The 26,502-nt window shown below is 33.1% G+C and overlaps 2 protein-coding genes across 3 annotated transcripts; both read left to right on the forward strand.

The window, feature by feature from the left end:
* Window positions 1–359: 359 nt before the first annotated feature.
* Prp40 (pre-mRNA processing factor 40) lies at window positions 360–16,816 on the forward strand. Of its 2 annotated transcripts, none has more exons than XM_088233705.1 (15): window positions 360–552; window positions 779–1,081; window positions 1,476–1,631; window positions 1,707–1,855; window positions 2,516–2,658; window positions 5,704–5,831; window positions 6,091–6,239; window positions 6,434–6,545; window positions 6,635–7,103; window positions 7,179–7,408; window positions 7,492–7,689; window positions 7,770–7,877; window positions 8,504–8,647; window positions 15,868–16,040; window positions 16,566–16,816. In XM_088233705.1, the coding sequence occupies exons 1-15, from the start codon at window positions 550–552 to the stop codon at window positions 16,666–16,668; spliced, it is 2,568 nt and encodes an 855-aa protein (XP_088089831.1). In that variant the 5' UTR covers window positions 360–549; the 3' UTR covers window positions 16,669–16,816. The 2 variants fall into 2 exon arrangements, with proteins under 2 accessions (XP_088089831.1, XP_088089832.1); XM_088233706.1 differs by having other exon boundaries at window positions 2,528–2,658.
* A 3,026-nt stretch (window positions 16,817–19,842) lies between these two features.
* LOC148276820 (putative lipid scramblase CLPTM1) lies at window positions 19,843–26,262 on the forward strand. Its single transcript, XM_088233719.1, has 3 exons — window positions 19,843–20,101; window positions 22,788–24,417; window positions 25,549–26,262. Exons 1-3 carry the CDS (start codon window positions 20,012–20,014, stop codon window positions 25,707–25,709), a joined length of 1,881 nt encoding a protein of 626 aa, XP_088089845.1. The 5' UTR covers window positions 19,843–20,011; the 3' UTR covers window positions 25,710–26,262.
* The last annotated feature ends 240 nt before the right edge of the window (window positions 26,263–26,502 follow it).

The following is a 26,502-nucleotide window of genomic DNA, read 5'->3' on the forward strand; positions in this document are numbered from 1 at the left end:
GTTTAGTAAGGATTTCTTAAATTATTAATATAATTGTTAAAAATACAAAATAACACATTACTATAAGACGGACTTATGGGATTTATGTAAATATTTTTATTTTATGTAAATATCTTTTAATTAATGGTGTTGAGCTATAATTTAACTATATTCATCTTTTGTATTGTATTTTGTAGTACATGTTATATATTAATACACTATATGTATAAATTGATGGGCGTTTTATGGTCCGATGCTTCTTATGGATTTAGTAGGTAGGTACGTATTGGTCTTATCAAGAACACCTCAGTAGGGAGATGAAAAAGCCATTTAAAAAATAGAAGAAAAATGTACATGTAGTATGGGCTCCTTTAAATTTTAAGTCTAATCTATGGCATCTATGCTGCAAATGTCAATTTTCACCCGCCGCCGCCGGTTATCGTGTCTTATTTGTGATCTGGTCGTGGGTTAAATATTTAAACATCTTAATTCGTGCAAGGAGTGTTGTAACTATTAATTTTTGAAATAACAAACAAATGTTTTGACTTGAAGAAGCAACATTTTGTAATCATGGTGAGTTGAATAAATATTTCATTTCCTATTTTGCAAGCGTTCATGGGAGCGTTACTTATGTACGAATTATATGTACCCTATTTTGTTACTTTTTATGTTTTAATGAACCTTTTATCTGAATTGTGCCAAATTGGCTGTATGTTTAGTTTGTAGTGCCGAATAATGTCAATGCTGTATAATGTGACGTCTCGTATTTATAAACGTCGACGTTTTTGTGTATTTCTAGGAATCGGGTATTAGCCAGAATCCCTCGGCGGTTGTGTTGGGTGCTCCTATCCTGCCGCCCGCTGTGATGGGGGCGATGCCCCCCGGCTTGCCCCCCGGCCTGCCATCCGGCCTGCCGTCCGGCCTGCCCTCGGGACTGCCCTCGGGACTGCCCTCCGGACTGCCGCCCGGCCTCCCGCCTGTGGTGCCGCCCGGAGTGCCGCCCATGCCGCCCAACCTCGCCTCCATCCCCCCTCCGATGGGTTTCCAACCCATGATACCACCTTTCTCCATTCCTCCTCCAGGGTTTGGTGCATTTAAACCGGTGGGTAATAATTTAGTTTTTCCCCTACTTTCTGGTATTAGGTGAATATGCGAAATGTAAAATAGAAAACAAAATAAATAAATAAAATAAATATAAATAAACAAAATTAAATTAAAAAAAGTATAATAAAAAATTAATAAAATAAAATAAATGTGTTCACCATAATAATAGAAAGACCATACCATAACATGCCTTTATATATGCACATACATATTTTATTATGTAAAAGGGTCTACATTTAAAAACAACAGTAATTTATTATTTTATGACATCATTTAAATTGCATTTTTGTTAATTTTATGACTATCATCTATCCTATTTGATAATTACCTAAGTAGAATACGCGTCTCTGGTTATGAATAATGACGATTAATTTGTTCACTCGAATGTTCAGGAAATGGGCGGAGCCGCTCAGGACATGAACTCCATCGCTGAGAAAGGATGTCCGTGGACAGAACACAAGGCTCCAGACGGAAGAACGTATTACTACAATTCCCACACTAAACAAAGTGCTTGGGAAAAACCCGACGAGCTCAAATCTGCATCAGAAGTAAGTTATTTTTATTATACATTTATACTGTATAATGTATGTAACATTTTTGTTTAATTACGATTATTCTTCCAGCGCCTGTTGTCGCAGTGTGTATGGAAAGAGTACACATCCGAGAATGGAAAAGTTTACTATCACAATGTGAACACAAAGGAATCGAGTTGGGTTATTCCTAAAGAACTAGAGGAAATTAAAGCTCGAATTGCCGCAGAGGGAATCAATCTGTAAGTAATAATATGGCTTCAATAGATTCTAAGAAATTATTGTTTTTTAACTGACAGTTGTCGTTTCTGTGGACTGCTGCGTCTATTGTTTTACTTCTGAATTATTTACAGTGTCAAACCACTACATATCCAGAAAAATTAATATGAGGTGCCACAATTTGTGCCTATAGAGGAGAATAAATGTCATGCCGTTACCTTTTTAATAATTATTATTTTTTATTTAGTTCTATGATTCATAATCTAATCCAATATTTACATTTATACTTATTCTAACATTATTTATAACTATTGTACACTTACTGTCTTTACCTTTGGTAACAACTGTTGCTGAATGAGGATAATTTTGTTCTTTTGGTTGGGTCACATGCTTCGGATGCCTCCTCGGAGCTATGATCACACTTTTCTTTTATTCACGGCATTGGGTTCCCTAGTCTCGGGCGTCTACTGCTGGCAGTTGTCGTCGGGTGATCTTGTGTAAATAATTAATATTTGAATCTAGCATTGCTATGATGTTTCACCTATTTACAAAAATTGCAAACGAAATATTAAAAAAATACTCAGATTAAATAAAATAACTGTTTCGTTTTACACATAGTTTTTTGTAGTAATTTTTGTCGATAGTGTAAATTAGTCTATCAGACTCTCTCTTGATGGTGTCAGACCTTTGTCCAGGAACATCCTGCCAGCGTCAGCGCCCCCCGGGGGCGGAGCCGGGGGACAGTCTGCTCTGGACCAGGCCATGGCGGCCACGCTCGCCGCCATCGACACCCCGCCCCCCATCCAGCCCGCTATCCAACTTCCAAGTAATGCAACTCCTTTACTTAAGTTATTCTACACTTTAACATTTGCACGCTCATGAAGTTCTGTATGCCGTACTTTATTGTTAAGTCGCCGCAATAGTGATGTACTACCAGAAAACTTCACTATTGATCGACTTTATATTGAATTATATTGTGCGTGTTCATTTTAACGAAAATCGAAAGAAAAAAGTCTGCCACAACACTATTGTACTATGTCAAAAGTACCTTCTTATTTGTCTGAACTGTAGTTAACGACCATACCATGTTGAACACACCGGTTGTACTTATATTGTAACAATAAATGCACAAATAATATTTATTGATTTATTTTACATAAGCAGCATAAATTGCCTTTCAATATAATTCACTCTAGGACTCTCCATATTCATGTTTAAATGCTTTAGTGTTATATACATTCCCTCATAATCAATATTTATTTATATTCGAAAAATTTATTTAAAAACAACATAAATGTGTAATGAACTTGAAAAGTTAAAAAATATATATTGTAAAACTGTAACAATAGTAAACAGACATAAGTTATCAAAAATAATAAAATAGATAATAACTTTTTAAAATATAGAACAATGTCTAAAGCCTGTTTTATATTGGTCAGTAAATGGTACAAGATCTTGTGCAGAATTTGGTCCAATAAGTATTGTGTCGTAAATACACAAATTGGATGAAATATGTGGTCAAATTAAAACATGTCCTATTGTTCATACAATATTTCAGCCAATATCTGCGCGCGCATCCCACTGTTATATTGTTAACTGTCACCTGTCAAATAGCTGCGAAGGTTTTCACGGTCACTGTTATCAATTTGTTTCTTTTTTGGGTGATACCGTGTGTGTTGTATTTGTTCCGACGTTTCGGCTACTCAGATGGCTCCTGCAATGGTAGCCGAAACGACGGAAACTAAACCAACACACACAGTATCACCCAAAAAAGAAACATATTGTCATCTGTCAATTTCAATTTTCAAGGCCCATTCAATTATTTGTTGTTGCTTGTGTCGTGTTTTTTTATCAATACGCAAATTGAGAAAAAACTAACAAAGAACAAATCAATTGGCGGCCTCCGTGGTGTAGTGGTCAAGACGCTTGACTCACGCACGGAAGGTTCCGGGTTCGATTCCCGGTGAGAACACAAAAATTAAAATGTGATTTTTCTCAAGCCTGGTTGTTCTGTAATGTAATTCACCACTGTAATTGGGCCTCCTGGCCTGTTGTGGTGCAAAAAAATGAAATGAAATGAAATCAACGATTTATTTATTGAAAAAACTAAATAAATAAGTAGAAAGATACAGTATATACATAATAAACCATATATAGTACATAAACTTTTTTGTATGTTTTCTAGAATTTTGATATATTTTTAGAGATATTATAACCAAAGCTAATGAGATAATATTATTTAGTGAAATTAAAAAAAAAGTGCATTTCTTTTCAAATTTTTAAATTGTGATTTAAAAACACTGTGCTAAATAATGTTATTCATCATTATGTCCGCTCCCTTGTTAGATCATATGGTGTCCACAAAGAGCCTCTTTGCATCTCTGTCAGCTGCCAGTTCCTGCGCATCCTCCCAAATGAGGTTCGCGTCCCGTAGTGTTGACTTGAATTGCCGAACTGAATTAATTTTATTGCTTCAGATGAAAATCCATTTTTTATAATACAAGTAAAAGATTCACGACATTTTTCTTTGAATGCGTTTTATTTAAAAAGGAGTTGAAGATATCATAAACAAAAATCTTTGTTTGAATTTCTTTATTCTTAAAAAAAAAACAAATTACTGGAAAAAGCATTATATTGGATATGCAAAGCCATTTTATAAAAAAAAGTAGACATTAATTAAAAAAGCAAAGAGAAACACTGAAGAGATAGTTTATCGTAGAATTCAATATCTACAAATAATATGTTTTTTTAGTGTCTATGTAAAATAAAATAAATCTGTATTCAAATTCAGAAAAAGACATGTATTTTTCAACCAATATTTGAACCAAGATCTGCACGCGCACCCAACAATAAAAATGTTTCGGCTGTAGTCTGATGAAAAGTAAGCAAATCATATGACTTTGCTATTTTAAAACGCGGATCTTTTCGAATTTCGCAATATGAAAAAAACATACATGATATAATTATGTACTTTTTAAAGATATCTGTGTCAAACAGTCTGTAGGCTCTAATGGCATCGAACACTACGTACTGCTCATGCTTACGCGCAAGAAACTGCAAACAGCTAATAAAATGGCCCAAGATTTGGCACAATAATTATTGTTCAAAAAACTGCCCAAGAACTTGCACAAGATCTTGTACCATTTTATGCCCAATGTAAAACAGCCTTAAGAATTATATTGTGAGTGAAAAAATGAAAAAAGTCTGACTAATAATATAAACTGAGTAGAATGCAATAAACATAATATATAAGCCTTTGCAACCGGCCGAAGTTTTTTAAAATTTCAATTGTTTACCCCACCAAAGCTGTTGAATATGATTCGCAATCATTATTTTTTAAATTCTGAATGCCAAAATTTTTGAATAATGTATTGTAATGTTCAGGAATAATTTGACAGTCGCATGTTTACGAGCTTTTGAAATTGTGTTGGTGAAAGGCAAACTCTTATGAAAGCGGTTGCAAAGGGATAATATTTGTCCAATTAAAAACTTGAACAAAAGTGACCATAAATTGAGTTTACAACGAAAAAGGACAAATTTTGGAAATAGGCAGACAGACAGACTTACCGAAAAATGTTCTTTAAAACTTTTATTAAAGAAATTAAATTATAATGGTCCTTGTGGTGTAGAGGGTAAAAAGCTTGCCCCATGCATAGGGTTCCATGTTGGATTCCCATTGTGATTTAACGTGACACATTCAATGTTGAAGAAACTTGCCCCATGCATAGTTCTGTGTTCTTTGTTCTATTTCTGGTGTGGCCACTTATAATTTGTTATCCCGCGCTCCCTAGTCTGTATGGTGCAAACAAAAACAGACATTAATCCCCTGGTTCACAATCTCTGTAATACAAGTAATCACTATCTATTCCAGTGGAAGAGGAGGTGATTGATATTCCGAGTTTACCAGAAGTTCGTCACCCTGAAACTCCCGAACCTAAATTAGTATTCAAAGACAAAAAAGAAGCCATGGAAGCTTTTAAAGAACTTCTTAAAGAAAAGGTAATAAATTAATTTTACATTACACAGTACTTGAATAATCGTAACCGTTGAGTTTAGCTTAACTGACCAACTCCATTTGATCTAATCACTCTGCACTCCACATGATCAAAGGGAAAAGAAGAAAATTTCAGTGTTAAAAGTTATATGGGTTAAATTTTCCACAATCAAGAATGTCTTTTCATGGGATTTAGAATTGTTTTAAATTGAATTTTCTAATAACTATCATAAACTAAAACCATTTTTTTTTTCTTTATTGTAGAATGTCGCATCGAATGCGTCTTGGGAGCAGTGTGTAAAATTAATTTCGAAAGATCCGAGGTATCCAACTTTAAAAAGGTTAAATGAAAAGAAACAAGCCTTTAACGCATACAAAGTTCAAAAAAGCAAAGAGGAGAGAGAGGAACAAAGGTAAAACATTTATTATTTTACACGGGCTTGGGTCCTTCCTAGTTGTGTATAGCATAAGCTAGTTAGTGTCTTACGGCCAGCATAGTCAGTAGTACTGTCTTTGTATTTAATAATTTTTTATGTATCATGTTGTGATTTAATAAATAAAATAATAAAAACATACCAATGCAGATGCCGCTATATTTCTGTTTTAGATTGAAAACTAAAAAGAACAGAGAAACTCTGGAACAGTTCCTTCTAACTTCTGAAAAGATGACATCTCTCACCAAGTACTATAAATGTGATGAAATATTTGCAAATTTAGAGGTAAAAATCGCAATCCAATATTAATTTCAATTCACAGCGGGACAGAAGGGCGTTAACAGTTTGGTGATTTTCTTTTAATTGATTACTAGGTATGGCGATGTGTGCCCGATGCGGACCGTAGAGACATATACGAAGATTGTTTATTCACCATCGCGAAAAGAGAAAAAGAAGAAGCCAAAGTATTGAAGAAAAGGAATATGAAAATGCTGGGTCAAGTTCTAGATAATATGGCTGATATCGGTTACGGATCCACGTGGAGTGAAGCCCAAGTCATGCTCCTAGAAAATGCCTCCTTCAAGAACGATGTCAACCTGTTGGGAATGGATAAAGAAGATGCGCTGGTCGTGTTCGAGCAGCACATCCGCAGTCTGGAAACGGAATACTTAGCGGAGAAAGATCAAACCAAGAAAAGGAATAAGAGAGGCCAGCGGAAGAATAGAGATAATTTCTTAGCGCTTCTAGATGGTTTACACGAAGAAGGAAAGTTGACTTCCATGTCACTCTGGGTTGAGCTTTATCCTATTATTTCCGCCGATCTCCGATTCTCCGCAATGTTAGGTACGGTAATCTAATTCATTTTAATATTTCGTTTCTTGTGATTCGACCGTTTAATTATAATGAAACTTTTCGCAGGTCAAAATGGTTCTACTCCTTTAGATCTATTCAAATTCTACGTCGAAGATTTGAAAGCCAGATTCCACGATGAAAAAAAGATAATTAAGGAAATTCTCAAAGAAAAGTCATTTGAAGTAACAATTTTAACATCCTTCGAGGATTTTGCTACTGTCGTCTGCGAAGATAGTAAGTCCGCCTCCTTGGACGCCGGAAATGTTAAATTAACTTATAATTCATTGTTAGAAAAGGTATAGTAATGTTTATGTAAATGTCTTTATTTCGCGAAGGAGTAGAACAGTCGACTTATCCCTGTTTAATTTTAATACTCTAGGCTGAATCTCGAGAGCGCGATCGCATGAAGGAAGAAAACAGAGCTCTTAAAAAATTGGAAAGTACATTTAAATGGGGATTGAGAGAATCCAGTATAGATCCGCAACTTCATTGGGACCAGGTCAAACTAATTTTGGACTTTTCTAGCAAAGAATTTGAGGCCATCCCTAATGAAGAAGATCAAATCAGAATTTACAAGGTAAAAACCTTTTGCGAATATTGCCTTAATTGAATCATAATTATGTACAGTACAAAATCATAACACGGCACTGCTTTCAGGAGTACCAACATGAAATGGAGGAGAGTTGTACTCACTACCACTCGCGATCCAAGAAGTCAAAAAAGAACAAGAAAAATAAAAAAAGATCTCGATCACGCTCACCTGCGGTAAACATATTTTTCAATATTATTATACATATGATTTAATGCAATAATAGGTATTTTTGGAATGTATCTATAGAAATGATTAACCATGTAAATGACCTCCAGTCAGTCTATAATATACATCTTTTTCTTAATGAGGAAGTTCAGTTGTACGGGAAATTGGATATAAAAATGTTTTCTTACAAGTGGTAAAAATTAGAGCGTTAAATTGTATGGTGAAGTTTCTCAAAATGTATGAAACAATTGATAAAAATTGGTTTTAACAAAAATGAACTACTTAGAAACGTCACAGGTTCTTGTGAACAATAACCAGCATTGTTATGTGTTGTGATAAATTTCCGGTTTCCGGGTACCCATTGTTTTTCAAAGCTTAGTGTATTTTGACAGCTACAGGGTTCTACTTTTAAATGTTAGCACAACTCACCGACTACAACTAGTGACGTCACGGGTGGAGTAATTGAAAAACTTTTAAAATACCATTGCGATTGACAATATGATACAATTTTTTTGGTTTAGTCTGATAGTCTAAGTAACTACTAACTCACAAATAAAAAAACCATCAAACTTCCTCATTGGTATTTTAAACATTGTCTTTTCTTACACTGTTGTTAAAATGATTTTTTTCTCAGAATTCCGAAAGCGGCGGAGAGAGAGACAGACGACGAACTCCTTCACCCGCAGCTTCTGTCAGCTCGTGGAGTTCCGAGAATGGAGAAATTCGCAAATCCAAGAAATCCAAAAAATCCAAACATCGCAAGAGAACGCCCACACCGGTGAGAACTTACGGCAATGGCTATTACTACTAACCATTCCGTGTGATATTTTATTACTCATTCCCGATACATATTGTAATGGTATCCGTGCTCGCTAATGTTAAGTAAATGATTCAAGCTTATTAATAAAGTTATGGTTTTAAAATATTTTTGTGTTACTTTTATTAATCTTATAAAAATTTTAGAAACTTGTAGATTAGCCTATGTAATTTACTGATCAACCATTTTTCAAGTGGAGTATTTTTAACTTTTGAAATGTGTTCATATTCAACAATCCACGTGTATTTAAACGGTTTAGTTTTAGTATTAAACTAATAAACTAATGACACATTAAAACTTAAAAATTCACAAATAAATCAATCAAAACTCTAAAAATCGCTATGATCATATTTTCACTTTTTTTTTTAAAATTCATTCATAAAAATTGTTGAAATAAATGCCATAAAACAAAAATATATATATATATATACACACATATATAGATCTGTGATATTAAAAGCTTAGTGTTTCATCTACTGGTATTATTATTATTTTCTTCTTTTAGAAGAGAGTACTCTGTTATTATCTTAGATTACTTTGTTTTGGGGCGCACATGGTCTTGTCATCCTTTTAGCAAAATGGTTAAACTTATTAAAAACATACAATAACATTCAAGTATGTATAAAAATATATATTAGCATTGAAATATGTACGTACATACATAAATACTAATTTGAATGTTTAGAGAAGAATGAATATTGATCTCAAAGAATGAGAAGGCGAGTTGTATTAAATTAAATTCTTATTTATTTTTGTTTCAAGTACACACGTTTATTATTTAACACCTTACTACTTCTCTTAGTAAGCAGACTGCTCATGTTTAGAGAGGGAGTTGGTTAACTTTTTTTACCGTTTTTTTCCTATTTTACAAACATATGTAGGTATAGTAAAAATATGTATCGATTTCGTCTTATATGAGGTGTGTCCAGAAAATGACGGGGATTTTTTAATTTCTGTTGGTATACATGCTCCTAAAGTATGCTAAAATTTTCAGCTGTATTCATTGTTTACTTTGTGGCTGCCGCTAAGGTTAGACGTGTTCGGCGTGCTCGGCGATTTTCGTCTTGGCGATCCAGAATGCCTCCACTGGGACGATTGAGCCTTAGTTTCGACATCATATCCGTAAACTCATGTTTCGTCACCTGTTATAACACTTCAGTTGTTTCAGTAATTCTGCATCATCATTGACCTCATTTAGTGACACCTGAGCAACTTCCATTCGCCTCTGTTTTTGTTCAAAATTCAAAATTTTTGAACAAATTTTGCTGCGATACGTTTTATACCCAAAACATTCGAAAAAATTTCATGGCATGAGCCAATCAATATGCCAACATCATCAGCGACTTCTCTGATTGTGATTCAGAGATCGTTCATAACCATTTTAACTTTTCCCACGTTTTCACTGGTTGTTGATGTGCTGGGGCGTCAGGGCCATTCATCATCTTCAACGTCTTCACGGCCATCTTGTAAACGCTTATACCACTTGTAAATTCTGGTTTTACTCATAACATACTCACCATAGGCCTTTTTTGACATTTCACACACTTTGTTACATTTTATTTAATTTTATACAAATTCTTTGATCCACTTTTTAAATAAATGAAAATCGCCGAGCTCATAAAAACACGTCTAGCTTTAGCGGCTGCCACAGACAAAGTAAACAATGAACATAGCTGAAAATTTTAGCATACTTCAGGGGCATGTATACCAACATAATTGACAACCGGACTCTCCAAACCCGCGAAATTTAAAAACTCATTTAATTTAAATAGAAAATTAATTAAAATTTGAATAAATATGCTTTTTCTGTTTTCTTTTAAATGCTTTTTAATTTTCTGGAAAAGCATAAAAAAAAATTTCCAGAAAAAGAATAGTGATTTTGTGCAGCGCTTGTATTGCACTTATGTAAATTAAAATTATTTGGATATCATAAAATTCTGGTATGTAGAATGATAATGATTTCTCTTTCTTCAATAACTATAGTATTGAGGTTCTTTTTTATATATTCTCAAATTTTGGAACGAGAGTTTTTTAAATACTAAATTTGATGGATATGTTCAATGTGTCTTACGCTTAGATTTACAATTTCATCTATTTCAAATTTTTTTTAGTAAATTAAAAAGAAATGCACATTTGCATTCCCGAGCGTGGTTTATCCAAATATTATAATTTCGGGGCACTTTCAAGTCAAAATAACTGCTATTAAATAATATAGGGTTAATACGACAGAGATTGAACCTCGGACTACTGATCCTTAATCTCTAACACTACTACTCTACCAGAACCGGACATATTATGTTCAAAAAGCAACATTTCAAGATTCTTTCTCAATTTTTCCAATAAATTTAAATTTCCAGTTTAAACATTTTTGTAAAATTATATTTTTTATGTATCGTAATAATTTTTCCCTAATGTTGGTAAATTAATTAAAATATTAGCACTTGCTTTAGTTATAATATTTGACCATAAAGTTAATGCTTTAAATATATTTAAAAAAAATACAATATTTCGAGTTTGTAGACAAAAGATTGGATTTCACTCCCTAGGGAGTCATTTAGATTAACAAATCACAACAGAGATGGAGAACATTTCAGAGAAGAAAATATAGAACTATATAAGCAGGCGTTGCCTAGTATGTGAAATAATTCGATCAGATGAATCTCTTTGCAACAATCAAGGTTTCAGCTCTTTAACTTCACTAAAATCGATAGATTGAAGAATCAAAGAAATATTAATGTGGCAACTTAAGCTAACCAATGACAGGTCATAAGCCCTGAAGATGCCTAGACCATATTCCCTTCTCTGAAATATTCTCCATCTCTGTTGTAATTTTTTAATATAAATAAAAGTTTATTGGCAAGTAAACCCCTATAAAGCGAATAGTTATATTTTTTATTTTATTAACATAAATGGCAAATCTGCCTTCTACAAAAATTTATAATACTAACATAATTAGCTTAGTATTTAAAAAAAAAAAAACATAAATTTCCTTTTACCCAAGATTTATAAAAAATTAAACCTAAAAATTATACAAGATTTATAAAAAAAAAATAACCTAAAAATTATACAAACTAATATATATTCACTAACATAACATGAAATGTTTGACCAAACTTAATGCTTTTAATACAAATAGTTTTTTTTTCTTTTGAAAACATTCATGTAATTCTTTTAGTTTAATTTCTTCTCTCTTGAATTTCTATGTATAGGTTGACCAGCCTTTCGTGGCAGTTTGATGAGGGCATGATCTCGGCATATTATTGAATTAAATAAAGAAGTAAATATAGCGATGATGCATGATGATCCATCGACCGCTTGCAAATAAATTACAGGGTGCGAGGAGCGGAAGGGTGGCGGGCGTTAGGAATCTAGTTATAAAATTAGTTGACTGCTACTCAACTGTAAGGCTGGTCAAGCTATAATCTTCTTTACATATTTATAAACAATCCATGTAACAATTGAGTATACAGACACAAAACATCTATTATTATTTTTCCAAAACAATCTGCTGTTTAAATAATAGTAATTAGATGGGATTTCAAAATTTGTATTTTGAAAAAATATTTATTAATGGATAGTGAGCTTTTACATGCTAAAAGGTTGTTCAAAAGAAATATGTTGAACTTGATCATTGGCGTATTTTCTAAAACAATTTTTATCAATAGGGTATCTATTAATATTTTATTCCTTTGGTGGTTTTAAGTTTTTTTAAGAATAGAACCATATGAAAGATTTCGTGTCAATGAGCTGTCACGTAGTTTCAGTTCATATTTATATTTAAGAGATATCAAAATAAATCACTAAAAGTCAAGTCAGTGAAACAATATTTGAATTTGTAAGAATGGCAGGCTGATCAACGGTGACGTCCCATGTATAAATTAAAAGCGAGATTTAGAAAAATTTGAATTTTTAATACCACGTTTGGTTCAAAATTACGCAAACAAATTTTTTAAATGTTTTAGCTCAGTACCTGATAAGAAAATGTTAAAATTCCATATTTTGTGTATCAAAATTGATAGTATAATAAATATATATCTTCTACATTTTTATATACTTAGATCACTTTTGAGCCATCAGAACTAAGGTTCCTGCATCCGGAGGTTGTGGGTGTGACGACTGGGGGGTGGTTTGGAGTAAAACATTGTGAATGATCAAATTATATTTAATAACATTTTATATTTTCTTCTCTCACAAGTATTCCTACAAGATTTGACATTTTAAAATATGTATTTATATCAGGATAAGTCTCAGCCATTATGCGTCATGAAAATAACATAGTAATTACATATTTTGATTTATACTGTTGTTAAAAATATTAAATTTTGTACTGGACTAAGTACAAGATTGCAATGCATGTAAGAAATCAGAACCTATAAATTTCCTTCAGCTCAATGTTTTTTCGTACACATTCATATAATGTTTGACTTTCATTCAGAAATAATAATATATTACTTAATATTATTATTGATTGAATCAGCATTCACTTCATGATGCTTTATAGTCGAACTTGGTTGTTATGAGGAAGATGGGACCGACTAAATTTGCTTGTTAAAAGCATTACTCGTTATACCAGAGAAAGGTTTTTTAAAATACAATCAATGCATGTAAGAAATCAGAACCTATAAATTTCCTTCAGCTCAATGTTTTTTCGTACACATTCATATAATGTTTGACTTTCATTCAGAAATAAGAATATATTACTTAATATTATTATTGATTGAATCAGCATTCACTTCATGATGCTTTATAGTCGAACTTGGTTGTTATGAGGAAGATGGGACCGACTAAATTTGCTTGTTAAAAGCATTACTCGTTATACCAGAGAAAGGTTTTTTAAAATACAATCGCCATTGCATATTGTCACTAAGTAAACAAATAAATTTACATACATAAAAATCGTACAGATAATTTAAAAATAAAACTGTTAAGGAAAATTATAGTAAATGCTTAAAAATAGGCCACTTTAAAAAAAAAATGTGTCCGCAGTGTTCTTTAAATTAAAAATGCGAAAAAAAAATATTCTCATTTTTCCACAATCTTGACACTGTGGATAAGGATAGAGAACACTTTTTGTACCCTTCAACAGTTTTCGCGCCACGTTCTGTATTTTAATTAATTGCCACTTTTTCACGGGTTGAGAGACACTTCCTCTTGTGAGTAGACATGTTTATAATTAAAGGGTTAGTTTTTAACTGATCTGACATCACCCACTCATAATGTTTATTATGCATTGACCATAAAATATTTAAAAAAAAAAACAGTAAATTCATTCATAAACTACAAAAGAAGTTGTGAATTGTAATGAGGTACCGAGTTCACAAAGCTTGGATTTTTTTACACGCAATTTCAACCATGTGTGTGATAGTTTTTCAATGTTGTCAGTGAAAATACCAATTAGGTAATTAGACACATACATAGTGTCATAAACGTTATCCAATCCTGATGCCCATCGGCATCTGTCCTAAGTTAGCCACCTAGCTTTTGGATTTGATTACATTTTAAAACTTATGTTTTTAAAGATTGAGGAGTTTTTGCTCATTGTTGACAATATTTTTGTTATATTAGCTCGATATAAAATCGAATAAACGTATGGGGAAAACCATAAACTGAACTGTAAACAAATGTTCCTCATTACATCCGAGAACTTGCTATTTCCGTGAACGCTTTAACTGAGTTTGACTGTATTAAAAAATAAAAACTTTGTTATTAGTATTGAAAGATTTTTTTTACAAAGACTTTTCTGTTAAAGAATTTTGTATCAGGCGTCGAAGGGAAGAGTGCTCTGCCAAAACTATAGTTGTGTTCATTTAATAGAATAAATGTGTAACACTAATAACAGAGTTTTTGTTTCATAATAAGATATTACTTTAAATTTGGAAAAAGTTTGTGGAATACAGAGAATCGACATAGCCTTTTATATATATATCTTCCCACAGGGTCCAAAGTTTTCATACATGTTTTTATGTGTTATTTTTTGGTTGTTATAACTTTTTAAATTTTATGATAATGTGCCTTGGTATTTTGTAAACTTGCTAATGTGACTACATTTATTTATATCCCTACAGAGATGAGGTAGAATTTTTTTTTTTTTTTTTTTTACTCCCCCTTGGGAGAAAATCCAGATTTGTACAAGTACACGTACCAATAATGTTGTGACTACATTTACCAAAATGCAATCAGTATTAACTGTCAAATAAAGGCTACTTTTTTATGATAGAAAATTGCTCAGAATATTTCCCACGAACAGCAGCATATATATGAGAGGTCAATATAATTACGTAAGGGCAAATTGTCACTTACATGGTGTGGTAAATAATAATTATAGATAATTTAAAATACCCTAAATTAAAATGAAAATGTGAAAACACTGCGACGGTATTTTTTTTACAAAAACAAGCAAATCTTTTTGCACTTTTTGTTTTAAAGGGCAAGATTTTTTAAGAGGTAATTAGACCTAGTTAACAGCTTATACATGTTGTAAAAATAATATATTTAAGGAAATTCAAATTACTTATTATATTTTTATGTGCGGTTCTTAGTTTTTTATAATGTGTAGGTAGGTATGTATTTTATAACTAAAGATAATTAGAAAATTAAAATCATCATAGCCATACACATCTAGTAAATAAATAAATAGATTTTTTATGCGAGTACCAAAGCACCGATTATTCATTTGAAAACCTGTAACATTTTGACTAGATTTGTTTTTGACGATGTTGTGAACTTGGTGGCTAAATTTAAACTTTTAGGCGATTTTTTATATAAGTACTTTTCTCAACAATTTATATTATTGAAATTGAAATTTTTTTTTATTTTTTTTTATTGAAAATTTTTTTTTTTTTTACAAAATACATTTTTGAAATACAAAATAGGTAAATATACAGAACATCTTATATATAACGTTTCTACCTCTCTAATAAAGTAGATACTTGTGTTAAATAAATAAATAATAATACTGTTTAACGAGTTCACTAATTATTTTGATTATTTAAGTTCTGGACATCGATAACTTTTTTGACGTTATAAAAAAACTGAATTGCACTCCATGAAAATTCAATGTTCGAAGAATTTGGCCTTGGAAATGTTGTAAATTACACCGGAGGTGAAGTTTTCATTGTCGCCTTTGTTAATTAGTATTAAGACTTCATCCGTTACTTATTTACGTAAATCCATCGTTACAGCGATCTCCGAATCCTTCTCCCCCACGAGGAGTTTCTCCAGAGGAAATGCGCTACAAGACTAAAAAATCCAAACGTTCCGCTCCCGGAACCCCCGACAGAGAAGATTTATTGTCTTCGTACAAACCTAAGAAGAAAAAGGAAAAAAGAAAGAGCCCAGATAAAGTGACGATAAGGTAACTCTTTCTTAATAGCTGGTGAGGTTTTAGAGAATTTATATATTCGAGTGTAAAATAAAAATCAATATAAACTTTCCCTTTTCTTCCAATTTTGTTGCCAGTTTTTACTGTAGTTTGGAACAGGTAGGTTTATAAACTTTTCAAATTACTTAGCTGAGTTGAGAGTATTAAAAAGAAGTAAAACACCCAATGATGTCCATGAAAAAACTAACTTAAATGAAAATACAGAATAAATTTTAGTCATAAAATGTTCAGCGATGTGTTTCCATTTACTAATAATGCTTTAATTTTAAATTTGAATGAATGAGTGAATATAATATTATTAAGAGGAATGATAAATGAAATAAAAATGTGCAGGGATTAAATATGAATTTTTAATAAAAACCAGTGGTTTCGGTATAAACACTAATTGATTTTCCATTCATTTTACAGTAATAATGATTAATATAACTATTAATCGCATTAAAATGTAAATTTGTACATGTATGGGGCAAATGCTTCATGTTTTTTTTAATTGTTCAGGTCTCCAGTGGGCGCGGAAGCCGCTGCATTAAGTGAAACTGAACTGGAAACACAGAGAGCCGCACTCCTTGCACAGTTACATGAGCAAGATGGAGGAGATTGAACTTCCAAAATGTATTATTTAAATAAATAAATTCCAAATGACATCTAATATTTATTACTCAGTGATGGAAATAAATGTAGACAATAACAGTGGAATATATATGTTTGAATTATTTATAAATCATCACATATTCAAGGTGTTTTATGAAATTGATTGATCATGAGAGTACTTTAATGTACAATTTTAAAAATTGTAATTTAATATCCAAAATAATATTATGTATGTATTAGAGAATTGGAAAATAAATTTATAAACTTAATTATTTAGTTTTCATTTATTTTAAATCGGAAAAAATAATTTTCACAATGCTGTTGCATACTGAGGATAAAATATTAAAGATAGTACTTGAGATTGAGATTAAAGATAATAGGTTGAGTACGAGGAGAAGAGTAGAGCAATTTTTACAATAGAATTGATCAATTTGAAATTTACTTATCGTTTGACGGAAATCCATCACTACGTAAGTCAAATTTGACTACTTTAGAGAGAGGTTTTTTTTTATGTGTGCTTAGTAAAATTATGGCAGTCAATTTTTTTAACATAAAATAAATAAAGCAGCTTTGTTTTTAGTCACCATTTTTTTCCCCTGATAGGTTTCAAAGCTAAACAAGCTTCTTTCTCAAGGTTTACTCATCTAATGAATTCTTTCCTATTTTAATTTATGTTATCAGTATGCTGCCAATGAAACAGATAATAAAAAAATAGAGGTTCTAAACAAAGTTGTTTTATTTATTTTATTATAATGAATAACCACAAAGTTAGTGCTTCAAATATAAAATTTAATATTTTTTAAACATTTAAATTTCCCTTTAGAATAAATTATGTAAAATATATTTATTTTTTTTGTTTTTACTAGCAGTGTATATATATTTACCGCCAAATAGCGTAACTGGATGACTTAGGAGCGATTTTATATATGAGAATAAGAATATATATTCACGTATATACGTGGTGATGGATTACCGTTGACGTTATGTTAAACATGTTAAAATGTACATAAATGAATTATAAACATAATTTAAAATATATCATAAAAATTCTGTATTAAAAATATCTAAATGGAAACAGAGTATACTATGATGAATAAATGAGTAAAACATAGTTTTCTTATTTGGCAATGAATTATAAAAAAAAAATTACCTGTCGTCATAGAATTAAGAATAGTCCAGAAACCGCAAACGCACATCAAACAGAAGGCGACAAAACTACTCTTAAATGAGTAGGTTTACGTTTTGACCCATTAGTTTCTTTGTAGACGCCGCTCAGTACGCAACTCCTGATTTGAATTCAACTATGCCGTGTTGTGTCCTTTTAAAGTGTACAAATACTGCTAGGATCTCAAAGAAACAGGATCGGATTACATTTCATGTGCAATTATCAAATGAATGTGTCAGTAGCAAATGCATTACTTAAAAATTGAATTATTTTTCCACCAGTCGGATTTTCGAAGAAACAAAATGGATATTTCTTTTGTTGCCAGGGTAGTAAATTTTTTTACCCTACTTTGCTCATCTAATGAAAATTGGACCTCGGATTAAACAACTCTGTGGTGGACATTTGACCGACATTATCTTTAAAACATCAAATATTATTGAAAATGATATAAAAATATCTGTTTTATGTAAAATAAAATTTGTTTTATATTTTAAGTTTAAAGTTCATGAATTCAATTACTCTTATTAAATGACCCTTTACTTATCTACTCTGTAGTGTCGATCAATATTTCCGCGTGCACAATAAAAATTTAGAGAAATTATCAGATTGCTTTTTTTTAACCTTACATTTGTGTTATGATTATATTTTTTCCCATCGTGCAACATTACGCGGCGACATCACGAATGCGCGCGGTGAAAGTGGGGCATATTGGGGTAATTTTTGGACACAGTCCTATTCAAATATGATTCTACGCGCCTTCTGGACTATTCTTAATTCTATGCCTGTCGTGTTGATTTAACGGGACAGTTGATTAAAATGTGCTCTAAGAAGAGTTATCTTCTCTCTCTGCTCTTCTCAGAGCACATTTCAATCAACCAATACAGACTATCAATAAAATTGTTAAATATTTGAACAGAAAATACAGATAAGAAACATTAGTTAGGGAATTATGTAGAACTATAAAAGCGGAGTCTTCGTATGAACCAAAATAAATGTGAGATTTATAATCGAATAGTTTCAGGAATAAATATGTAACGCGCCTAGTTGAGTGGCTACATGCACAAAAAAGTATTCAATATGGGTGTGTATGTATAAAAATGAGAATTTTGTAAACTTTGTATTTATTTTTTGTTGGATAATTAAAATAAATACATATACTACATGTATTGTCTTCGCACCGGTATAATTATTACAACTTTGTTTAAAAAATAAATATACGTAATGTATTTTCAAGATAAAATTACGTATTTTTTATTATTGGTAAAAAAGGTAAAAAAATCATCATCAAAAGGAATATTTTGTTTTTTCAAAAGTTACTGAACAGATATTCATTTATTGAAATTACAAGTACTATGGCGAACTTATTGTTAAAGGCGACATCTTCCAGCCAACCAAAATACAGACTGGTCAAAAGAAGAGTTTGTCATTTTTTTTACTAAAAAAATATATTGAATTATGCATATATGAATAAACCTAATTAAACAAATAACTGCAGTTTTTAATGAGGAGATAAAGCTGGCACACATAAACTTAATAAAAGTACGTTAAAAAACAATAGTATGAGATAAGTTTTGTTGAAGGATATTATGCAGAATCAAAAGTGAAAACATATTTCAGACATTTACAAGCCAATGTTAATTTTACACTGTACTAGGCGCGAGATAATATCGCTTGTGGCACCTAAAGGGTTAAGTTGAATTTTATGGATGATAATTTTAAATATGTATTTTTATTGGGAAAACAGTTGAAATCCTTATAGAAAAACTCATGAAGCACTAAAGTGACTAAAGGGAAAAAATATTTTTAAAAAAATTTTAACTTTTTTCCAGGAGAAATTAAAAAAGAAAATCACAATTTTTTTTATCCGTCCTCCCTTTCCAGTAATCTACCAATTTTTCCACAGATCTACCAAAATTCTGTCTCTACGTACCGAATTTCATTTGTTGGAAGATGGCAACGCTAGGCTACTAGTCTTAATATATCTATATTATATTCATTCATTTTCTATGCGTTGTCTTTGGCCTTGTCTTCGCAATTCGCGATTCACGAGTCGACTTAAATCGCCTTCTATTTGTGTTGTCTGTGTAGCTGTTTGCCTCGATTAGTCAGAATGGTCTAATATTTTCGATATTTATTAAATTTAGTGAAGATCATAAATAGATAATTACAATTACCGCCAATTGTCGCCATGGCCGATAAAGAAAACTGCGATGGGGACACGAAGGACGAAGATACTCAAGTCGTGTCGGCTGACGGAGTTGATTCCGGAGAAATGGATGTAAGTTCACAATTTTGTTACAAATCTCCGTGAAACAGCTCGATGATATCGGAACGTCGCACATTTTTGCCGTAGATATATTTTAAAATTACAACTTGGATTTATCTAGGTAGATATATATAGTTTCACAATCACGGCGATTAGTGTCAGTCTCGTGAGATCGGAATTCGAATCAATAAAACTTCAGCCTGCAGGATCATCGAATTTAGGGGTTTATAAATTATTGCACCCCAAAAATTGTGTCAATATTCCCCTGACATGTATTATTAGCATATTCGAACTATGGTCCGGATTTTTTTTTGGATTTGTGCCAATGAAATTGAAAATATAATAATGTTGTTGAAAGTTTTATTTCGTAATTCACTATGAGCTCATAAAGATAGGCAAACACGTCATGGAGTGCAACAGCACGACTCGCTCACGACCGGCCAAATGTGCTACCACATCTAGAAGAGAGCACCCGGAGTTGTGTTCACAGGCGACTGTAGGAGGGCAAGTCGGAAGCTATGCAGGAATTAAAACCACAAATAAAAGGCCGTTAGCTGCTAAACTGCCAATTTGTGCAGAAAAATATGACCATATTATGTGCAGGAGCCGTATTCAGCAAGCGAATTGCCCTATTAATGAGTGAATCTCACTTGCCGTACGGCTTCTGGGTGCTTAAAATAGTGCACGAGATTTCACTCTAGTATAGCTAGTTGGAACAAACAAACTAATCTCTATTAGTACATTTGGATTCCATATACTTCCGGAAATCAGCTTACAGAAATGTTTCCCAACAAAAATAAGACGAGATTCGAGAGTGTGATCTAGCATCCCTTCTAGAAATAATGATGGATACAAGAATGGATAGTAATTATATTCTTTATGATAAAAATCTTTGGCAGTGCACAGCGGAGTTTTAGTTCCAACACTTATGTATGGAAGTAAAACATGGAATTGGGAGAGGAAAGATGAAAGCCGATTGAACGCGGTTGAAATGCGATCTCTCGGGTGAATGTGCGGGAAATCAATGTATGATAGGATTACAAATGATGGTATCAGGCGAGAGTGTAAATCTGAGTCAGGTATAATTGATAAGATCAAGAAAAGGTCTCAGATGGTTCGGCCATGAAGAACAAATGGATGACTAAAGAATGGTAAAACAAGTATGTATGGTGAAAATGAACCGTAACGTCATGTCAAAAGCAGGCAGTACCGAAGGGCATGTATGACAAGATGTATGAATGTGGTAGAAGCTAAAAATGTATGCCAGGATAGAAGTGTGTGATAGACTGCCTACCCTTACAGAGAAATGGCGCGATGGTAGTAGTAGTAATGATAAAAGTGGTGTAAAAATCGTCTTAACCTCTCTATTTCAAGGATGTGGTTAGACTCTGAAGGTTTCCAAATTATGGAACAGTATTCTAGTATGCCGCGGACAAGTGTAACGTTGGCGTAGTAGTGTGATGGTCAGCGCGTTTGCCTACCGTGCAAGCCCGACATGGTTGATATGAAATATTTATTTAAAAGAGTGTTTTCACACTAGAATATTTCATAGTCCCCGGACTGGCACCTGAAGCGTAATACTGATCATCTTACCTTCATGTAACAAAAATGATCAAGATACGCTGCGATTGGTGCACCAATGCAGTGCCATATGCACCATTGGGTGTGGAAAGGGAACGATAAACGATGAAGATAAGTGAAGTTTGGAAGTGGTCTGGAAACTGCTGGATGGAAAAGTATACCGAAGTGCGAACCCACAGTACCATCGGTAATCGGAGAACAAAGGTCAAAAAACCCATTCGCGAGAACAGAAGTTCGATAGTTTCAAAAAGCAACTAACCTTGATAAAGTCATGAAACGTCTATGACAACAAAATAAGAAATTCAGGTAGACATTTACAATCATAATTTTAAAGGAACATTCGACACTCTTAAACAATGAATAAAAAGAAAGTAATGCAAAAGAAACATATTACAACAGAGACAGAGAACATTTTAGAGAAGAGATATGAACATCTAGGCATTTACAGGGCTTATGACCTGTCATTGGCTGGTTTAACCGGCCACTTTACAAATGCAAAATATATAAACATCCAAATATTAAGTACATTTACAGCATTTTACAAATTATTCACTATCAAGTCAAAAATTATTCACTAATAATATCATCAGCATGTCCAAATTTTCATAGACTAGTACCGGATTTGGGTATAAAACGGACGGAGAACCTCTTTGAAGAGGAATATGGCAGTTTAGGTCAGTTTTAAGTGATCACATTCTGCTTATGTTTAAACATCTGTATTTCTTCATTTCTATGTATGTTCAAACGCAGGAAGAATGTTACGATGGAATTTCCTAAGGTTCTATTACAGTAGGCCATTGGAATATCCGCAGAAGAGATTTCTACAAGGGCCATTGTGCTGATTGCTAGAAAAGTTTACGTGAATGTCGCCTTATTTGAGATTATAGAAGAAAATGAAAAAATTCTGGACCGATTAGCAGAAGTCGTCTCTGGCACGCTAATGCTGTGCTAATACCGAATAGTGCTATTCCTGCCTTGATACAGGCGCTCCTAGCGAGGCAGGAAAACTAATGACTTGTTAAAAGTAAAAAGTATCCAATCTGGTAAATTTATAATTATCTGCATTACCTGATAAAGTAAATAAATATTGCATTGTACTACAAAGATCTTGTTTCAGTTTGATGCCCAAGTTGCTGCTCAGCGGGAGAAGATGCAGCCGACCAAATTGGAATCATTTTTTGCTATAACCAAATCTCTCATCATCAGGGCACTCGTTGTATACTTCTTCACTTCCTTCTTTAGGAGACCGGCAGCTCCTGTTACCGAACTCAAAAGTGATTCGCAAATATTGGCCGGTCCTGCCTATAATCTATTTGCCAATGGTACAGTCTATGACATATTTTGCTATTTATCGGAGGCTGAAAAGTTCACAGATTTTGGTAATAAAGATAGTCTCATATGGAACAAGAAAAATCTTATATACGGCGACTGGTATTCTGGAAAAAACGGAGACGGCTCTTATACATTCGATACCAAGATAAAAACATCCGAAGCCCTCCGTAACAACGGTTCTATATATTTACACGTTTATATGACTAAAAGTGGAAAGTCCCCCGACCCGGGAAGCGGGGGCGGAGTATACTCGGGACAGTACTATAGTTACTCCAAAAAGGTTGTAAATAAATTCAAAAAGTTAAAGTACTCAAAAACTCACAATCTTTTAACTGGAGAAACGGAGAAGTCTCCCGAAGTAATTCTAAAAGCGGAGAAGATGAAAGAGGAAATAGTATCCCACTGGCACCCGAACCTTACCATCAACATAGTCACCGACCAGACTAACTGGGTGCAAGGAAGTGTCCCTCCGCCTCTTAATGAGTTCATCTTCTTCTTACCCGATGAAAACAAATACATCCCTCCCGTGTTCTTCAACGACTACTGGAACATGCTCCGGGATTACACCCCCATCAATCAGAGCGTCGCGGAGTTGGAGTTGGTGCTCACGCTGCAGCCGCTCAGCCTGTTCAAGTGGCAGATGTACACGGCGCAGTCCATGCGGGACCAGCTCGGCATGTTTTCCAGCCTGGGGGTGGAGGAGCGGGACGAGGAACAGGACACTGTGAAGGAGCTCCTCATGGATACCTCCCCCTATTTGTTGGGCCTCACGCTCGTTGTGTCTCTACTGCATTCATTTTTCGAATTGCTCGCCTTCAAAAATGACATCCAATTTTGGAATAACAGAAAATCTCTGGAAGGCCTTTCAGTTCGGTCGGTATTCTTCAATGTATTTCAATCTCTGATAGTTCTGTTGTATGTCTTTGACAACGAAGCTAACACTATGGTTAGGATTTCGTGTTTCATCGGATTAGTAATTGAAATTTGGAAGATTAACAAAGTGGTGGATGTTAAAATAGACCGAACGAATCCCGTGTTTGGAGTGATTCCCCGAATAAGCTACGCACACAAGGGATCTTACATGCAGTCGAGTACGCGGGAGTACGATACTATGGCCTTCCGTTACCTGTCGTGGGGTTGCTTCCCCCTGCTGGCGGGTTACGCCGTGTACTCGCTGCTGTACAACGAGCACAAGGGTTGGTACTCCTTCGTGCTGAACATGCTCTACGGATATCTGCTGACTTTTGGCTTCATCATGATGACGCCGCAGCTGTTCATCAACTACAAACTAAAATCTGTGGCACATTTGCCCTGGAGGATGATGTCCTACAAATTTTTGAACACATTTATAGATGATATCTTCGCATTTGTTATTAAAATGCCCACCATGTACAGACTGGGATGCTTCCGAGATGGTGAGTACAGTTTTTTAATCTATACATTATACATACCGAACTCTTCACTTGCTTCATTTCAGAGCTATTTTTCATGCTGGACTTGTGATGCATTGCGCCATTTTCATAATACCTTAACTGGGAAAGGAGCAGATTTATCACTATTATTATGAAATTATTATTTCTGAACGAATGGATGAAGAAAGAATGGTAAAACAGATATATGGCGAGGGTGAATGGTAACATCGGACGAGGGCGGCTAAGAAAGACATGGCACGATCAGATATACCAAAATCTCGAGTCTGGTCATGTCAAAAGTGGACACAATCCGAGGTCACGTATGTCAGGACAGACCCATGTGGTGTTCCATCCTCGGTGAGGTGGTAGTAGTACTCGATAATTATTTAGTTCTATAATTAATCAGTCACTTTGCACATCAATTATAGGACATCTCTATCATTTTGTATACTATGATGGCACGATGAACTACGTTGCTGACCCAGTCCAGGAACTGCGAATACTGGAGTGTCGACCTTGTCGGAAATCGAACCCAGATTTGATTTAGGTCACAGGACCTCGATAATTAATAAAATGTTACATAATATTTGAAGCAACAAAACAGCTTGTCCACTCAGTCGATGTAGTATGTTTGCATTTAAAAATGTCTTTTTTAATTGAAAAAATTATATTTCTACTTTTTGAGACCAGTTATTAGAAACTTCAAATGAAAGATTCAGTATTACAGTACAGTATTCATCAATATTAATAAATATTATAACAGATATTATAGGGGATGTTTTTGAGACGGAATATGGAAATCTAGGCATTTACTGAGCTTATGACCTATCATGGTCTGGTTTATGTGTAATGGAAAATTTAATAGGCCAAAAATATTTTATATCTCAATGCATTATAATTTGGATAAATAACATATTTATTTCTTACCTATCTGCGTAAATAATATTTAAATTCTTGTTCTTCAACCGTAAATTTTGTAAAAAATAAAATAACCATTTACAGAAAACACGACAGGCCATCGATTTGATCCAAGTTTTTTTTTTTACCAAAAACAAATGGTTCAGCAGTACGAACCAAAATCGCGATCGACCCGATGGTGACAAATAAGAAAATGATTGATTGTTTTTGTTTCAGATATTGTGTTTATAATATTCTTATACCAACGTTGGATTTATAAGGTGGACATTACGAGAGTTAACGAGTTCGGTTCCTCGGGAGAAATGGAAGAGCAAGTTAAACAACCTGGACAGAAGCAAATTGCTGAAAAAGACAGTCAAAAGAAAAAAGATGACTAACTTTATGATAATTATAGCTTTAAATTTACCAATAGAATTTGTACAATAATAATATTTACTGCCGATGGTATTACAAATATTAAAATTAAATTATAACTGCATTTTCTCAGTGTGTGAAATATTATCTGTATAGTACCTACATGTGTATGTTTGTATCTAATATAATATAATATCTGAGAAGTAAATTAAGTCTTAAACAAACACAGCTTATGTAATTTGAAGTCGGTGTACAGTTCTAGCGGAAATATACACATTGTGCGCATGTATTTAGTAAAAATATAATATACTAATTTATAATGCCACTGCGTATTACGTGATGTAAGTTCTATTCCATATTTTAAGGTGGGAAATTGCTATTATAAATGTATAGTATAAACAAGGAACCAATGAATAGAAAACTATAATGAAAATTTATGTGGTTTTAGACAGTTACGTATATCAATATGATTATGTTACTTTAGTTTGATATAAATTTTATTATGGTCTTTTTGTTAACGCTGTTGTTACATTAAGGTATTATTTATTAAATTTAATAAAAACTGTTGTGATGTTACGTTTCAGTTTTACTTTGTACCCATTCTTGATCTGTCCGAGGAAGCTATGTTTTTGTGAAATCTCATTCCTAACTTACTTGGATATTATATTCACTGTCTCACTCTAAAATCTACTATAAAGCATTAGCTTTGTGGTCAAACATTGTACTCTTTTTATGTCTACTGGTTTCGAGACGTATCCGTCTCTTCGTCAGGACACCAATTAAACCAACATGAAAAACCCACTATACAAAAATATA

This window comes from Micrasema longulum, unplaced genomic scaffold, assembly GCF_059751315.1.
Source record: "Micrasema longulum isolate JH-2025_06_02 unplaced genomic scaffold, ASM5975131v1 h1tg001143l, whole genome shotgun sequence".
Lineage (NCBI taxonomy): Eukaryota > Metazoa > Arthropoda > Insecta > Trichoptera > Brachycentridae > Micrasema > Micrasema longulum.

What these genes read in the sequence shown, in the direction of transcription:
- Prp40 (XM_088233705.1), top strand. An exon ending in ATAATTCATTGTTAGAAAAG is followed by an intron (nt 7,409 to 7,491) that starts GTATAGTAATGT and finishes TTAATACTCTAG; the next exon opens with GCTGAATCTCGAGAGCGCGA. An exon ending in CCAGATAAAGTGACGATAAG is followed by an intron (nt 16,041 to 16,565) that starts GTAACTCTTTCT and finishes TTAATTGTTCAG; the next exon opens with GTCTCCAGTGGGCGCGGAAG.
- LOC148276820 (XM_088233719.1), top strand. Translation starts at nt 20,012, where the DNA reads ATGGCCGATAAAGAAAACTGCGATGGGGACACGAAGGACGAAGATACT. An exon ending in TTGATTCCGGAGAAATGGAT is followed by an intron (nt 20,102 to 22,787) that starts GTAAGTTCACAA and finishes ATCTTGTTTCAG; the next exon opens with TTTGATGCCCAAGTTGCTGC. An exon ending in ACTGGGATGCTTCCGAGATG is followed by an intron (nt 24,418 to 25,548) that starts GTGAGTACAGTT and finishes TTTTTGTTTCAG; the next exon opens with ATATTGTGTTTATAATATTC.